Raw genomic sequence first — 17,688 nt, 5'->3', positions numbered from 1 at the left:
TGGTATATCTTTGGCTATGTATATTTTCACCAAAAAAAAAGGTCGAGAAGGGAGAGGGTTGACATGTTGTGGGGTTGTTAACCAATGTCATACAACAATATGTGTACTACTGTTTCATGAGATACTATTTTTTCTGTAAGCCTTCACCTGAAGTACAATTAAAAAAAAAATTAATCCCAGCCCTCTATGGACAAATGATCTTTGACACGGGGTCAAAACACATTCAATGGGGGAAAAGCAGTCTGTTTAATAAATGGTGCTGCAAAACTGGATATCCACATGCAGAAAAATGAAACAGGACCCATACCTCACACCATATACAGAAATTAAACTCAAAAGGAATCAAGGACCTAAATGTTAAAACTAAAACTATAAAATTCCTGGGAGAAAACTATGGGACCTAATATTTTGTAGAAATAGGATAACAAACATAACAATAAATGCATGACTAAAAGACAAAATAGATAAAGGGGATCTCATAAAAATTAAAAACTAATGCTCATCAAAAGACATTATGAAAAGAGTAAAAAGAGAACCGATAGACTGGAAAAAAAATCTTCAGAAACAACATCAGATAAGGGTCTAATCTCTAAAATTTATAGAAAACGTCAACAACTGAATAACAAAAAGACAAACAAACCAATTATGAAATGAGCAAAGGACATGAACAGAACCTTCACCAAAAAAGACATCTAAGCAACCAACAAACACATGAAGATATGTTCATGATCATTAGAGAGATGTAAATCAAAACTACAATGAGATACCATCTCACACAGGCTAAAATGGCATTGATAAAAAAAAAGATAACAACAAACGTTGGTGAGTATGTGGGGAGATTGGAACCCTTATCCATTGCTGGTGGGAATGTAAAACGGTACAACCGCTGTGGAAAACAATGTGGCGCTTTCTCAAAAAACTAGAAATAGAACTACACTATGATCCAGCAATCCCACTCCTAGGGATATACTGTACCTTAGAGACCTGAAAGTAGTGACATGAACAGATATGTGCACTCCTATGTTCATTGCAGCTTTATTCAAAACATGAAAAAAAGGAAAAAAACAAAGTTCCCATCAGCAGATGAATGGATAAGTAAAATGTGGTACATACGTACAATGGAATAATATGTGACCATAAGGAACAATGATGAGTCCATGAAACATATTATAACATGGATGGGCTGGGAGGGCATAATGCTAAGTGAAATAAGTCAAGCACATAAGGATAAATATTGTATGATCCCTCTTTTATAAGAAGACTAGAATAGACATTAAGAGACCAATGTTCAATATTGGTTATCAGGGAGAGGAGGAAAGGGAGGGGGAGGCATGCTCTAGATCATAAATACTTGTTATTTTTGGTGATGGGAAAAGTGGCACTGAATGTGGGTGTAGTTAGCACAGCTTGACCAAAGTAAATGATGTCACTAAGAAGCGCTCAAGAGAAAAGGATGTTTGTATTAAAGAAACTGACATATATAATTTGGCAACAATACCAACAATGACCAAAAAATGAGTGTATGGTCACATATGTATGTATATAGGCATATAAGTATATGGGTAGGTACAGGTGTATACATAAGTGTTCACAGAGAAAAGTATATATATGTACATGTAAGTACAGATATGTGTGTGCAGGCACATATATTCATAGAAGACACAATTACAGATACTTCTCAGACATAACCGAACACATCGTGAGACTGGTTTTCTAAGTTTGAAGGCTTAGGACCTTAGTCTCATGGGACAACTTTGTCAATTGGCATAATATAGTTCACAAAGTTCATGTTCTGCATCCTAGTGAAGTGAGTAGCATCTGGGGTCTTAAAAGCTTGACAGTGGCCATCTAAGATACAACTACTGGTCTCTACTTGTCAGAAGTAAAACAGTAAGAAAGTAATCAAAATCACAGAGAAGAAACAATTCTGTAATGCTGATAGCCTGCAAGAGCCACAACTTCAAGTAACCTGAGACCAGAAGAACTAGATGGTGCCTGGCTACCACCACTGACCAATCTGACCAGGACCACAGTAGTGCTAGTTAGAATGGGATAAAAATGTAGAACAAAACTTAAATTCATAAAAATGGCCAGATTAAGTGGACCACTGAGACCAGAGGACTCCCTAAGACTACTGTCCTGAGACACTCTGGAAACCTTGAACCAAAACTACCTCCTGAGATCACCTTTTAACAGAAAAGCAGAGTGACACACAAAATAAAGGCTATTACTTGTTAGATTGGTGCTCTACTAAAAAAACATCTGTGTGAGTCCAAAAGGTCAACATTTAATCCAAAGCAATGATGAGAAGATAAGGGGGTGGGGAAACTAGAGTACTGGAAATGGAACAACCAGAACACAATTAATGAGAATGTTGACACAACGTGAAAAATGTAACTAATGTCATTGATCAGTTTGTGTGGAAATTGTCAAAGGGGAACGTAACTTGCTGTGTAAACTTAATAAAACCTAATAAAATATTACTAAAAAAAAAAAAAAAAACTAGTATAACCAGAAAAGAGTAGACCTTCAAAGATCGCGTTTAGCAATATGAGTTGAAAGGGAAAGTAGAGAAAAAAGAGTGATGTAGCTTATGTTCCCATGAAATATTGTGTGTAAAGAGATATATTTATCACCATATAGGTATCTAGAAATAACACATTTTTAATTTAAAAAATTCTCATCAGGAAGGTATGTAAAGGGGTTACTCACAACATAACTTTATGAATATTTTCTAAAATAACTAATTCTGGTTTGTTACAGTAAAGATATCAAAGGAATAAACTCTCATGCCCCACAAAAAAAAGAAAAAATGAGCTTTGGAGGTAAAACACCTAGTTTTTAATCCCAGTTCTGTGACTTTCTAGCTATGGCCTTAACCACATTGCTGAAACTTTCTGAGCTACAGGATCCTTATATGAAAGATGGCGATAATAGTTATTACATTAAAGAATTTGTTGAGAGGATTAGAATTAGCAATTGTGTCTGGGGGTGATTGCAAAAGATACCACCTATGAGTAGGTAGTTGTTTGATCCAAACTTCACCTGGGGTCCAAAAGCTGGAGGAGGGTCTAGGCTACTGTTCTAGGAACTAACAGGGGAATAGAATTGAATGCATCCAAAGTTTTTGCAAAGCTTTGTACTTAAAAGTACAAAGGAAAAGTGGAGACCAATCACTGGAGAAAAGTCAAGATTGAAAACTAAGGTCAGAAACATTATGTCCAAAGCTAAGAAGGCAAAGGGGAAGAGAGAGTTAAGAGGTATAAACCAGCTCGAAAATCTGCTATAATCAAGCTCAAATAGGATGGTGCCTGGAGAATTACAAAAGCATCATTAACTGGAATCATAACAAGGTTATGTGGATCTATAACTGACTAGGATAGGGACAAACACGTGGGGACACTAAACTTTTATTTTCTTGGCATCTCCTAAGTGTAGTGATGTGAAAGATAATTGAGAGAAATCTTTGGCAAATACATACAGTCAATGCCAATTCTGCCTTATTGAAGTACCTATAGGGCTTCAGTGTTCTGCCTTGTGATATTGCCCATTACTTAAACAATTTGAGACTGCAGCACTAAACCGATAGGAACTGCCTGTACCTATAATTAGCATAGCTTCCTATAAGTGAATAGTGGTGTTTGTACCATGGTTCTAACAGCCAATTGTTTAGGCTTTCTCTAAATGTCTGTTACTGAGAAAACAATAATTTGTTATACCCAGTCTATTCCCTCTTTTTTTTCTGTACAAACCTAACTCTATGAAGACTCACATATTTTTAATATATAGTGGTAGATATAAATAAGAAAAATATTTAAAGGGATACTAACACCTACGTAAAACTAAAGAACTAAAGTATTTGTTATTAACTTGCTTCTTTAGGAATGACTACACGCACGCACATACACACAGCAAAACCTATGAGACCATAACTCGACAGGCCTGCCTTCATTTTCCAGGTATCACAGCAAAGAAAACAATCCAAAATCTATGGTTTCATAGAGCTTACATTCCACTGGATGGGGAAAAACAAACAGTAAATACAATAAAGTAAAATATAATTTATGTTGGCTAGTGCTTACAAAGAAAGCAGGAAATTGTAACAGAAGAGTAGGGGTGACAGTGGTACTTTTAAATATGGTGATCATGACAGATAGTATTGAGAAAGTGACATCTGGGCAAAGAGTTAAGAGAACATATCTGTGGGGGAAATCACTGAAGACAGAGGAAATGGCCAAAGCAACGTCACTACAGCAAGAGGATGCCCAGCATCTTCTATCAACGAGAAGATTAGTGTGGCTGAAACAGAGTGGACAAGGGAAGATATAGCAGTTATGGGAACAGAGAGGTAATGGGGGAGGGTGGAGATCATGTAAGGCCTTGCAAATCATTATAAGAAATTTAGGTTTTACTTAGAAAGATGGGAAACAGGGTTTTAAGCAGAGAAGTGACATGAAAAGTTGATGTTTTGACAGGATTACTCTGGTTGCTATGTGGAAGTTGGACAGGGTTTGTCTGGGTGGGGAAGGGACCAGTTAGAAAGCTACTGTAATTTTCAAGGTAAGAAAAGATGGTAGCTTGGGCCTGAGTGGTAAATAGATGAGGTGGTAAGAAATGGTCAGATTCTGGATATGTTTTGAAAATGGAGCCTACAGAATCTGGTGACTGTTTGATTACAAACTGAGTGAAAGAGTGTGTTCTTTCCTCCTTTTATTATTATTTTATATCAAAACTCCCTACATTGGTCATACTTTTATGCAGACTTCTATCTTTTCTCTGCTTCCCTAGTCTCTTAACCAAACTCTAGAAAGTTGCTTCAGTTTACATTTATTCTTTTAGAAAACAAAACAAACAATAACAAAGCCTTTTAGAGATTTGATAGCCCCTAAAGTTACTTTTTCATCCCATTCATTTATTCATACATGCATTCATTTACAGAATATTTGTTGAGGATTTACATGTTTTGGCACTATGTTCAGAGTTATTCACTCTGATTTTTCCCCCTAGTCTTCCAGGCTTATGATCAAGCTCAGCCCTGAAACACTGACTGATAGACTGTGATTTGGTATGAAATGAAAAACGCTTACAGTATTTTCTATGACATTATCCTGTAACTATCAAGTATCCCTCACTCAACGTTTACCTTTTTTACATTTTATTGGCCAAGAAATACTCTTTTCCTTCCATATAATTTTTATCTGTTCATGTCATACTTCTATTCTCCTGAAGAATAGAAAGTAACTGGAGAAAAAGAGGTTTTAAATTTGCTTTATAAACGAGATACATCTATAATGGTTTAAATTAGAGATTTCCTTGAAGAATATACTCCTACCGACTTACTCCTCAACCTTACCCTCCTGCACCCACTGGTGTCCATTTCATACTGAATTATTAAAATTTACACCTACAATGTACAGGAAAATATCCAACATTTTTTTCCATTTCCCTTGCACAGATTTCTTAGACAGAGAAAATTGTATTTTTCTCCGAATACTTTAAAGCATGACAGAAGGAAGTGAAAAATATGTACAGTGGTTTTTCTCGACATATGAAAAAATATCTCCGTGTGTTTTTCACTAAACTGAATGATACCCAGATTGGGACTATAAAATGAGCTAGATGTTGTAAAAGTTCAGAAGAATTAACTAAATACCCCTTCAAGGCATGCACAGTAGAGTGGAGTATGGGGCATAACAGAGTCAGTGTGGGAGAGAAGGTAGTAGGAGAAAATCATTTCTCAACCTAATTGTATCTATTGGAAGAAACAAAATCTCAAGCAGGAAAGCCACTGACAAAACCGTGGATTCAGAGAAACGTAAATCAGTACCTTCAGCTTTCCCTTTTTACGTCTTTTTTCTCCTCTACTATTGAGATATCCAGATCTCTAGTCTGTTTTTCCCCACTCATCTCTAACCAAGTCTGTTCTCAGAGAGTCTGCAATATCGATCAGAAAACACCCCTTTGAACATGCCATGTGATATCTACTCACGAGAGCATCTGCATCATGAGCCTCCTCACTCATGCAGGATGGAGAACCTTTGTTCCTTGGAATCAGGGGAAGGTGAGAGAAGTGCTAAGTGGAATCTTCCTTGTTAGGTGCCATTGAGTCGGTTCTGGCTCACAGTGACCCTATGTACAACAGAGTAAAACACTAAGCAGTCCTGCACCATCCTCACAAGTGTTGCTACGTTTGAGCCCATCATTGCAGCCACTGTGTCAATCCATCTTGCTGAGGGTCTTCCTCTTTTTTGCTGACCCTCTACTTTACCACTCATGAAGTCCTTCTCCAGGGGCTGGTCCCTCTTGATAACATGTCCTAAGTATGTGAGATGAAGTTTCACCATCTTCCTTTCTAAGGGGCATTCTGGCTGTACTTCTTTCAAGACAGATTTGTTCTTTCTTCTGGCAGTCTACAGTATATTCAGTATTCTTTACCGCCACCATAATCCAAAGGCATCAATTCCTCTTTGGTCTTCCTTATTCATTGCCCAGCTTTCACATGCATATGAGGTGACTGAAAATACTATGGCTTGGATCAGGCACACCTTAGTCCTCAAGGTGACATTTTTGCTTTTTAACACTTCAAAGAGGTCTTTTGCAGCAGGTTTATGCAATGCAACATGTCCTTTGATTTCATGACTGCTGCTTCCATGGGCGTTGATTGTGGATCCAAGTAAAATGAAATCCTTGACAACGTCAATCTTTTCTCCATTTATCATGATGTTGCTTATTGGTCCAGTTGTGAGGATTTTTATTTTCTTTATGTTGAGGTGCAATCTGTACTGAAGGTTATAGTCTTTAATCTTCATCAGTGAGTGTTTCGAGTCCTCTTCACTTTCAGCAAACAAGGTTGTGTCATCTGCATAACACAGGTTTTTAATGAGTCTTCCTCCTATCCTGATGCCATGTTCTTCATATACTCCAGCTTCTCAGATTATTTGCTCATTATACAGATTGAATACGTGTGGTAAAAGGAATCTTCTTAGCATCTCAGAAATACCTATTATGTTGGGCAAAACCACTTAAACATATTGGTCCTGGCTTCATTCACTGGACCTTTTCCTTCCAAACTATTCAAAGGCTTGTCTGCTTTTTTTTTGCTTTTTTTTTTTTGTGATAAATCCCTCATCATCTTCAATCTCTTCATTAAACATTCCAGATACTGTCTTTTTTAACCTAAAACCTGCTTCTGTTCTAAGGACATCTTTTCCCCTGTAACTCTTTCATGTAAGGTTACTTAATCTATATATCTTCCCTTATTTTACACTTATTACAATAAAAACAATAAATATTCCACAGACTACATAGGTAGGGTTTAGCAATTCAATACTGTTTTTAGATATATTCCACACTCCTATACAAAGAAATGTAAAACTTCACCTACTTTAAGGCTTATGACTTCTAGCTGTCCTTCTGTCTTTCAACTTTATTTATAACTACTATTTATTGCTGAGCGACCTCTAGGTAAAGAATTTCTGTCCATCTCAAGCACTGCTATCATTCTGGGTTACTTTAGCACCCACAGAAAGAACAAACTATCACCATAGACTCATTGTTTATTTTTCAGTTCGAATGACTGAATTCTAATGCAGTTACACCCACCATTTTGGCTATCCTATGCTCCCAAACTTGTTGTTACCTGGATCTCCCTCACATCACACAATAGCACACTTTCTCCTTTCCCTCTAGCTTCAGGTATTATTCTGCCAATACCTGCTATTTTACCTAATATACAAGTTTATTCTCTTGACTTCTTCATTTTATTCTAGTCTCTCACCTCATTCTGGACTCATTTGCCTACCCTGGACCACACAGCCAACATGTACATTTCAGTAAAGTTCAGTAGATATTAGTAGAGAACAGGAAAATGAGTGAATAAATGAAGTTTTTAATCCAAATCATTATGGAGAAATTACATTTACTATTCAATCCTGAGTGATTCTTGTCCCACATCTTTTATATTCACCAGATGAAGGTGGGTCCTTGTAGAACAAAGTAAAAAGGAGCTGGATCTTCCTGGACAAAAGAGGTGTGAAAGGAAGTTTAAAAAAATAATCTTCAGGAAAGGCAACTAAAGCTTATTTCAGAACAAGTCATTCTGAAATATATTAAAACTACTGTGAGAGTTTTCCATGCAAACGTTATGGCCTAGAAACCAAATTGTCAAAGCCATTTTGAGCACAAATCTGTAAGTCTGGACACTGAGAAAACTACCAGATTGAAGAACCCTGAACTCAGTGTCCAGCATAAGATAGGTACTCAGTAATTATTTTGAGGGAATGCTTACATTAACAGTGTTGTAGAAGTTTTAGAACAAGTACAGCAAGCAAGTCTGTAATTCCGTTTTCTCCACTGACTTTATTGTCTATCTGCTCTCTGTGAACACTTTCAGCCATTCTCATGGCATTTTCAACCATTAGTATGCTGATGGCTCCCAAGTGTATAATAGTTCCCTAAACTCCGAATTCTTATATCAACCTATCTCTTGAACATGTCCACTTGGACGTTCTATCAGTATCTCAAACCCATTATTCCAAAATGAAACTCCCCCAAATATACTCCTTCTCTGTATACTCTTAACTCATTTAATTGTACCACCCAAGGCAGTAACTGTGATAGCATTCTAAACTTCTCTCCCTTACACTCATTAGCCAATAAATTCTATTCACTTTACCTCCTAAATATTTTGAAAACTGTACTTTCATCTGTAACATCACTACCTTAAGGCATTATCTCATCATCTCTCACATGGATTATCGCAGTAACATGAATCTATCTCTAGTTTTGTTCCCTCAAGCCCATAGTAATCTATCTAAATTTCAACAGCTTTTTCCCTATCTTAAAGATCTCACAGCAGCATTTCATAACCTACAAGATAAATTCACCCATGTTCTAGCTTTTATATACCTCACCATCTTTATTATCTATCTTACCTTCCCTTATTTTACACATATTACAAAATACTAAACAGCATTTCCCTATACACAGCATGCTGTGAAGTCTCTCCATGTGTTTCCTGCTGATTTTTTTTCTTCTTCTTCTTGCCTACCCATCTCTGCACGGTGTACCCCTACTCATTCGTTAATCTTAGGCATCATATCTTGCTGAAGTTCTCCCTGCCATTCTAGTCTGGGTTAGGTAGCCTGTCCTATATTTATTTCTACCATAAAATTTCTCACACACATTGTTTCAAGATGATCTGTTTACATTTCATGCTCCCACTCAAGACTGTGAACAATGGCACAGGTTTGTGTTTGAGTCACCCATATGCTCCTTATCACAATGTATAGCACATGGAACATCCAGTAAATGATTTTGAATGATATAAAGTAAACATGTGTAGTATATCTAAACACATCGCTGTCAAGTCAATTCCAACTCACAGTGACCCTATAGAAGAGTAGAACTGTCCCATAAGGTTTCCAAGGCTTCTGCTTTACAGAAGCAGACTGCCACATTTTTCTCCTGCAGAGCAGCTTGCGGGTTCAACTGCTGACCTTTCGGTTAGCAAGCAAGCACTTAAACCACTCTGCCACCAGGGCTCCTTGTAGTACCATCTATATGGACACAAATGAAGGGGAAAAATTCAAAGTCCTTTCACCAAGTCCTCCACTGGATGTCCTTGTTAATTCTTCTCCTCATTGCAAAATGGCGCCAGGAAAGGGAAAAGGGAAAATAAGCATTTGTAGTTTTGTTTATAAGATTACTGACATTGTTTACTTAGAATGAATTTTAATGAAAATAACTTGAGTTTAGAATCAGAAAAGCCAATTTTTTGGGTTCCCCACTCAAACAATGTGAACTTGGGCTCACAGACACTCTGATTATCAATGTCTACCTCCTCGAATGAGGATAATAGCACCTATTTGGAGTCTTGGTGGCACAGTGGTTATGAGCTTGGCTGCTAACCAAAAGGTCGGCAGTTCAAATCCACCAGCTGCTCCCTGGAAACTCTATGGGGCAGCTGTACTCTGTCCCATAGGTTGCTATGAGTCAGAATTGACTCAACGGCAAAGGTTTGGTTTTTTTGGTTTGTTTTTGTAGGATTGTTTTAAGAATTGGGGATAATGTACAGAAAAATGCCTGGCACACTCAATATTCTGTTATTATAATTATTATATTATATATTGTATATAAATTATAGCTTTGAATATATTACAGTAAACTAAGCATTATATTTAAAAATGAGTTAATATTTGTAACGCACTTCAACAGTGCCTAGTAAGCATATCGTATGTGCGTATGTGTGTGTCTAAAAGACATATTTTATAAAAATTAAATTATTTTAATTGCTATTTTATATATAGGCTATAAATTATGAAAATCTTAAACTATTTCCAATTGTCAGTTCATATTTTTGAAATAAACGAAATTAGAAAGAATTGTACATCTGCAGTGGAGACTATTGAAGTATTATTAGTTACTCTGAACAGCACATTACTGGTGAATGGAATAATGAATAAGTGAATGAATGAATGAAAATGTGATGCATTTAGGTATCTGGTGAACATAATTAAGCTATAATTACAAAGTTGTAGTTAGGCAAGAAGGGCCCCATCTGAAAGCAAAGATGAGCTTGCCAATTTGTACAAATGGCAATTTCACCATGTTCTGAATATGAGAACTACTGGAAAGTTCCCCAAAATCTAAGATATGTCTTACTTTATCAGAAAACGTTTTATTTGTGAAAACTTTTACCGAGGTTGAGTTCTGACAAAATGGGAAGTTTAGGATTTATTTCATAAACGGGGTCACCTAGCAGAGTGTGTATATACAAGAAAGAGAGAGAGAGACAGAAGAGTTTACAAGCATGAAGAGTACAGGTGCCCTGACTTATCTATGAAAAATTTAAATGATTAACTGGCAACTAGTCTACAACAAGATATTTAAGAGTACTTTAAGCACCCCCTTTGTAAGGAACTAAATGACCATTAATAATTCTATTGATCAAATTAAGCTGTAAAGCAGTATTCTGGTCATGCAACCCAAATCAAAAATAATCAGAAAATATTTCTGTTCAAGTGTGGAGTGGCATGTGATGATTTGACTGGTACTTTACAAGGATTCATTTTAAAGAGCAGTTTTCTTGGTGAAATAAAGGCTACTCATTCTGGTTTGTTTTGATGCTTCACCTCCTCTGACAAAGTCTTTCAATATTTGTCCTCTATTGTTTATGGCCTAGACCTAAAGTTACTCATGTACATACTATCTTTTTTCCTTCCTTCTCCAACTAGACTCTATGAGGCAGGACCTGTGGATGAGTTCTCTCCTTCTTTGCTCGTACAAAGCCCATATCCTGGAACTCGACAGATGCTCAGTTAATGTCTACTGAATAAATCAATTTATTATATACGTATTTAGCTTGATATAAGGAGCCATTTTCAGTCTAATATTAAATATTGCTAACATCTTAGAAGAGAAGAAGAAAATAAAAGGCCTGTACCTCAGAACCAATAATTATTTTCATTTTGTTGCATTTTATATTAATTTTGAGACAGCAGGAAAAAAAACTATAAATAATGTGACTATTTCAAGGTAAAGACGTCTACTAAATATGCTAGTAACTCACTTTATCTTTACCTATTGAATACAGGAACATGGAAAAAGTGGTATCATTTCCAGCCCCAGTTTTAGAAAGGAAATGATTACGTGCAAGCGCTATTGGCGGTTAATCTCCACTGACTTGTGACTTTGGTTAAGTCAGTTAAGTCATGGTTTCCTCATTTCATAGATGTAGATAACACTACCTATTTTATCTACCCCACAAGCTTAAACTGATAAGTAAAACAAATTATTTCTGTGAAAGCATTTTGGCTTTGAAAATTTTCATTCAAATATAAGGGCTCATCCTGATATACCAAATAGCAGATTAATGTTGGGAATCTCACACTTTATTGTAGATGAAGCTTTTGGCTCCCTCCAGGAGTGAGGCATTGCCAATTCTGATAAGCCACCCTCCACAATTTAGGCAGTCCAATACTGATGGTCAAACTTCAGCTTGTTATATAAACCTCTCACGTCCAAGGAACGTGCATTCTTTCTTCGGTATCCTTAGTGTCTAACGTAATACTCAGGCATAGCAACACTCAATGAAGATTCGTTAATAATGTTTTTGTAAAACTGATAATGGAAGTCAATACTTTATAATGGTTAAAAATGTAGGTTTTAGACTTAAGCCCCCTGAGTTCAAATCCAAGCCCCACCACTTTCTGTGTGTCTTTGGTCAATTTATTTAACCCTTAAAATCTTAGGTTTCCTCTTCTGTAAAATGGAAATAATAACAGAGCCTCTGCCACAAGGATGTTGTCAGGATTAAATTTAGGTAAATTTCTGTTACACTGCCTGGCATATGGTGAGCACTAAATAAATTCTAATTTATTGATATTCATCCATTTCTTAGATGTTAGGAATTACATTCCTTTTATTACTGATTATTAAGTGTAATAGATTAATAGGTAATGTAAAGGGTAGACTACATGTGGCTTAACTAAGAAGTCACAAAATCATCCCCAGCATTATATAAATAACGTCACAATCATCTAACGGATATCACAGGAACCCGTTTCAGCATGGGGTGGCCCTCTCTGCAGCCACGGCTCTTCCCCAGCCTGGCGGTCAAGCACACAATCACGTCTTTCTGTTTGCTCCTGTCCTTGTTCATGCTCACCAGGTACAAAGACAGGAGACTGGCCCAGCACAAGTCGGAAATAGAGTGTTTCACCCCCAAAGGGAGTATGGGGAATGGTGGGAGAGCAACAATGAGCAGGTAAGCAAACCGTGAGTGGCCTGAGGTGGTGTGAAATAAATGTATGTGAGCTAGAGGAACAGGCGGCTCCCTGGTCCAGGTCCTCACTAAACTGTGCATTCCATACAGTATGTCCAACTTGGGCCACCACTGGTTTTCTGTGTGTTTAATTTGCAAAACCCATGCCATTCTCATGTGAAGTGATGGGAGCCTCCTGTCCCAGATGTTGCTGTTTTCCCAGCGCTTTGCATGTCTGAAGTCATAGCTCTCAATCAGTTCTCCCCTGGGGTTTTACTTATCAGTCAAATGGTTCTGGAGTTTGCAAAGTGGAAGAGATTGGAGGAAATTCACAGGACTAGTCCATCATTTCATAAAACAAATGCAAAGGCCTGGAACTGATTTTGAGGAAAGGGCTGCAATTGAGGGAAGACTCCAGCCCCTGATCCCAGAGAAGCCTGGGAATTTATCTGACTTCCTTTGACTATAATATCATCTCAAAGCCAAGGGCAAATGCTGCCCCAAACCAGAGCACTATAGAGGCAAGAAGCTTTTCTTGAACTGAAATGAGGAAAGCTAATCCTCCTCTAGCTTTGCAGCTCCTTTACTTCTTCCTGTTTGGTCTGAACGCTCCCTGTTGTTGCGCTGTGCATGTTTCTTCATGCTAGGTAACCCCAATTGAGTTATACGCAGTAAACTGAGGTATTTGGAGCTATAAGCATCAACTGAGCTGTGTTGCATGAAATGAACGTGCTTTATGGCTTGGGATTGGGTTTCAGGAAAAGGGCTCTGGAGATAAACTTTGCAAAGACTGGCATAAACAGTTCCAGAACCCTGGAGGAAGCTTGCGTTGGGGGACCACCCACCATGAGCTAACTCTCCACTTCTAATTTGTTGTGGCATTTCTCAATCCATCTCTGGTACAGAGGTATGGAAGGGAAGCTCTTGCAAATCAGCCTGGACCAGAGAAAGGGAAAGGCCAGGAGGTAGAGTGTATACACACACGTGTGCACGTGCTGAGAGCTGAGTTTGTGACCCAGCTGCACAGCAAGAAGACAATCCCATTGCATTTTGCCAAATTTCCACCTCCAGACATTGTGTTTGCTTCCTCAGTGGTGGGCTCCTTCTGGTTTTTAATATAATGTCTCACTTTTTCCAAGGATCAGTGCATTGCACAACTGCAGAGGGACCATTCACATTGCAATCTGTGAGAATGGTTCCCAGAGCTATGCAGCGTACAGCCTGAGCAGTCATTCATGGCAGCCCTGGCCAAGGGCTTGGCTGACTTTGTCCATAGCTCCCAGAGATAAGAAATATGATTGTGTGTACACACATAGGCACATAAGTGTGCACATTGATGTATCTGGTGGCCTTATGTCCATGATCCCTTTATACAGCTATTTTTGGATCTCAGTGTGACAGAAAGAAGAGTCTCAATGGATCAGTTTGTGAGAATAACTTAACAGACTATTATTGGGACTCCTGGTTTCCTTCCACTTAGATATTATACAGTGGCACAATTCCTGCCCTTGAAAATCAGGCATCAAAGTTGGCTGGACAACGTGGAAGTGACTACATCAAATGAAGGCTCAAGGGCTCTGTCCAGAATGACTTCTGATTTGAGTCTCAATGGTCTAGAACTGGAGTTCGCCAACATAGCAAACCTGGCTGCCTATCAAACTTACTGAAGCAAAATCTTTGGCTATATAGCCTAGTTTAACAAGCTTCCTAGGTCATTCCAATTTTGTCAGTTCATAAATGGATATTTTGTAACAATTCAATTGCCTAGGAGAGGATATGGACCTGTTCACACCAAGCATTAGATTTCAATTCTACCATCCACTGTTCTTGGGAGTGTTTATTCAATCCTGGGAACTCAGATCTGAATAATCTGGGAATTAGATTTGTCCAAAACCGGCTTGAGCGAGAATATCCAAGTGAATGGGGTGAGGGGAAGAAGGTGGGACAAAGAGGGTCAGGGGACCCTGGATCAAACGGCCCAAGCTTCTTTGTGTCAGATCCAAATCTGTAGAGGTAGTCCCTTAAGAAGCAAATGTGTCCATCTGGGAATGATCCAATTTTCTCTAGGACTGAGCCATACTGGGAATAGCAAGATACCTTTTGTTTCCTCACTTGTTTGGGTATAGCCATGATCATAGCAAGGCTTATTATATTGATATGTCCTAGTGGGGCAGAGGCAAATAGTGTTTTCTGTAGTAGGAACTATTCTGATTGAGTAACCACCTCAGCCCCACATACCCACAGAAACATTGGCAACAAATGGTATTCCCTTTTTACCTTCTCTTCTGTCTCATTTCTGTAGCCTTAAAGAAAAACTGACAAAGAGTGGGGTAGAAAATCCTTCAGTGCTCTAAGAGAGCTTTCCCTTAGGGAGTGGAAAGAGTCTAGAGGCATATTAAGGGAGAAGCCAAAATTCCTGAGGCCTTTGTATCTTTTTGTCCATCTTCTCACTTGTTCACATAAACATGCCCATGCACACACACATGCACACTGACATTTATCCTGGAGAAATAAATTTAAAATAAGCATTAAGGGAAAAGATGCCAGAGAGGAGACAACTTTAGTGTAAACAATTAGTAAGGAAGGCATTGTAGCAGTAATCAATCCCACTTTGCTTACTATGGAATTCAATGGAAGGACATGGAAAAGATAATATGTATGTGAGACTTTAACAGGTCCTATTAGTATCAGCTGGTAAAAAACTTCCTTCTCATCCACTCCTACTCCCTCTCCCCAGTTGCTTCCCAGAGTATAGCCAAGCATCATAAGGCCCCCATGTTGCCATTTACTCTTGCGACATATGGGCTGGTTCTGTGGCCATTGCCAAACAACCAGTCCCAGGGAAGTGCTAAGGGAAGCTCAAACAACCATAGAAAACCAGGAGCGTAACCCTGCATCTCATTTGCCCATGTTTTTGGTAATAAAATTGTGGAATGGGCAGGATCCTATGAATTCATGTCTAATGTGATTCTCCCAGAGCCAAGTTGCCTGTTGGGGAGAGAGGGAGTTTTACAACTTATGTAGTAATAGCACAGCAGAAGACCATTATCTTGATCTCTAAGAGTGGCAAGGACTTACAGACACTCCCTCATTTCCCCCTTCTCCTTCTACCTCTACAGTTGGAAAGGAATGAGAGCATTATATGTATCCATAACACTCTAGCTTCCTGAAATATTATGTTGCTGTGTTCCCTTATGTGAACAGTTTTCTTTTTTTTTTTTCCTTCTGTCTGAATATAGTGTAACTTGTCATCTTGTCATATTTTCACAGTGGACAGTCTAAGTGTGTTTCAGCGCAGAGTCCTCCTCATTGCAGGAGAAGTGAAAGAGTCCTAAACAGGCAGGTGCTCTAAGAACTGGAAATTCTCTAAACCCTGTTACTCTGTGAGTTCATACCAAGAGGGTGCAACCTCAGGAACGGCTAAAACTTCACCAGTGAATGTTGTTATCTCCAAATATCTCAGTAGGGACTTTTCATCAGTGTACTTGTTGGAGTCTGTGTTCTAACGTGCTCATGTTGTACCCCATGAAGTAGAGGCCTAGACATTCTGAGTCTCCAAGTCTCTCCCTGAGAAAGGGCTGCCTTAGTCAAATGTAACAGATGGAGCTATAGCCCCCTGCAGTGCTAAAGAAAGAAGGGTGGAAAGGGGTTATTTTTACTGTTGATATTTCACAATATCAGTTATGTGAATTATTAATGCCCCAAAGTTGGTTCTCACGTAGTAGATGCCGCAACTATCTTTTAATGGGTATAAATACTTAATAAAGCCTTAGAAATTCTGGTAACAGTAATGTCATTATTAAATTAGCTGTATCTCAGATTTGGAAGATAGCTCCAAAATGTCATGTCTGTGTTAGGATTGTTTTACCTTTCATTCATTCAATTATTTGTTCTTTCATGTAACACTCATTTATTAAGTGTCTACTATGAGCCAAGAACTTACTAGCCTCTGGATATAAATGGATGAGTAAGACATGATTACTGTTCTTGAAGAAGCCCTGATGGCACAGTGGTTGAGAGCTATGGCTGCTAACCAAAAGGTCACCAGTTCGAATCCACCAGCTGCTCCTTGGAGATCCTACGGGGCCGTTCTACTCTGTCCTATAGGGTCACTATGAGTTAAAATCGACTGGATAGCAATGGGATTTTGATAGTGCTCTTGAAAATCTGTAGTCTAACGGGGAAGAAAGTCCGAAAAATAGATAATTGCAAAGTAGTACAGAACCCCTCTCTCATAGGACAATAGGTTTATCTATGCCTCAGATTAACTCTTTATCTGATTATCATAAATTATGCCAGTGAAACAGAATTAAGAGTAGTAAAAATTAAACAGTAATAAATCTGAATTGAGTGCTCAGGAAGGGCAACATACAGTTATATAAAACTCAGAGTCCATGGGAGAGAAAGATTCTGCTTTCCCAGTACAGTAGAAGATAGCTAGTTGCTTAGGAATAAATTAGGACTTCTGCAGTAGTTCTCTCTTCATTCCTCCCTGGAGTCATTCCAGATTAGTGTTCTAATTTATATTTAGGGATGTTCTAAAATAATAATAGTTAACATTACTATAACTATGTATGGCCTGTTAATAGTCCCTTCACACACATTGTTGTTAGGTGCCATTAAGTCAGTTCTGACTCATAGCGACCCTACAGGACAGAGTAGAACTGCCCGATAGGGTTTCCAAGGAGCAGCTGGTGGATTTGAACTGCCGACCTTTTGGTTAGCAGCCGAGCTCTTAACCACTATGCCACCAGGGCTCCTCACACACATTATGCATTAAATTCTCCCAATATTATAAGGAAAATCTTTTTTATTTCCATTTTACAGATGAGGAAAATGAGGCTCAAGAATATTAAATTAATTAACAAATTAATTAATTAGTATTATTAGAGATTAAATAATTTACATAAGAGAGTAGTTTAGAG

The 17,688-nt window shown here is 38.1% G+C and overlaps 1 protein-coding gene across 1 annotated transcript in view; it reads left to right on the top strand.

The window, feature by feature from the left end:
• The window catches only part of GRM5 (glutamate metabotropic receptor 5), a 377,245-nt gene that overhangs the window by 346,982 nt on the left and 12,575 nt on the right, over positions 1 to 17,688 (top strand). Inside the window, exon 7 of the mRNA XM_004385539.2 lies at positions 12,671 to 12,766. Coding sequence (XP_004385596.2) covers positions 12,671 to 12,766 — 96 coding nt within the window. The remainder of the gene's footprint in view (positions 1 to 12,670; positions 12,767 to 17,688) is intronic.

Source organism: Trichechus manatus, unplaced genomic scaffold (assembly GCF_000243295.1).
Source record: "Trichechus manatus latirostris isolate Lorelei unplaced genomic scaffold, TriManLat1.0 scaffold00140, whole genome shotgun sequence".
Taxonomy (NCBI): Eukaryota; Metazoa; Chordata; class Mammalia; order Sirenia; family Trichechidae; genus Trichechus; species Trichechus manatus.
Note: the sequence above shows the minus strand (reverse complement) of the source record. Positions and strands in the feature narration are given on the sequence as shown.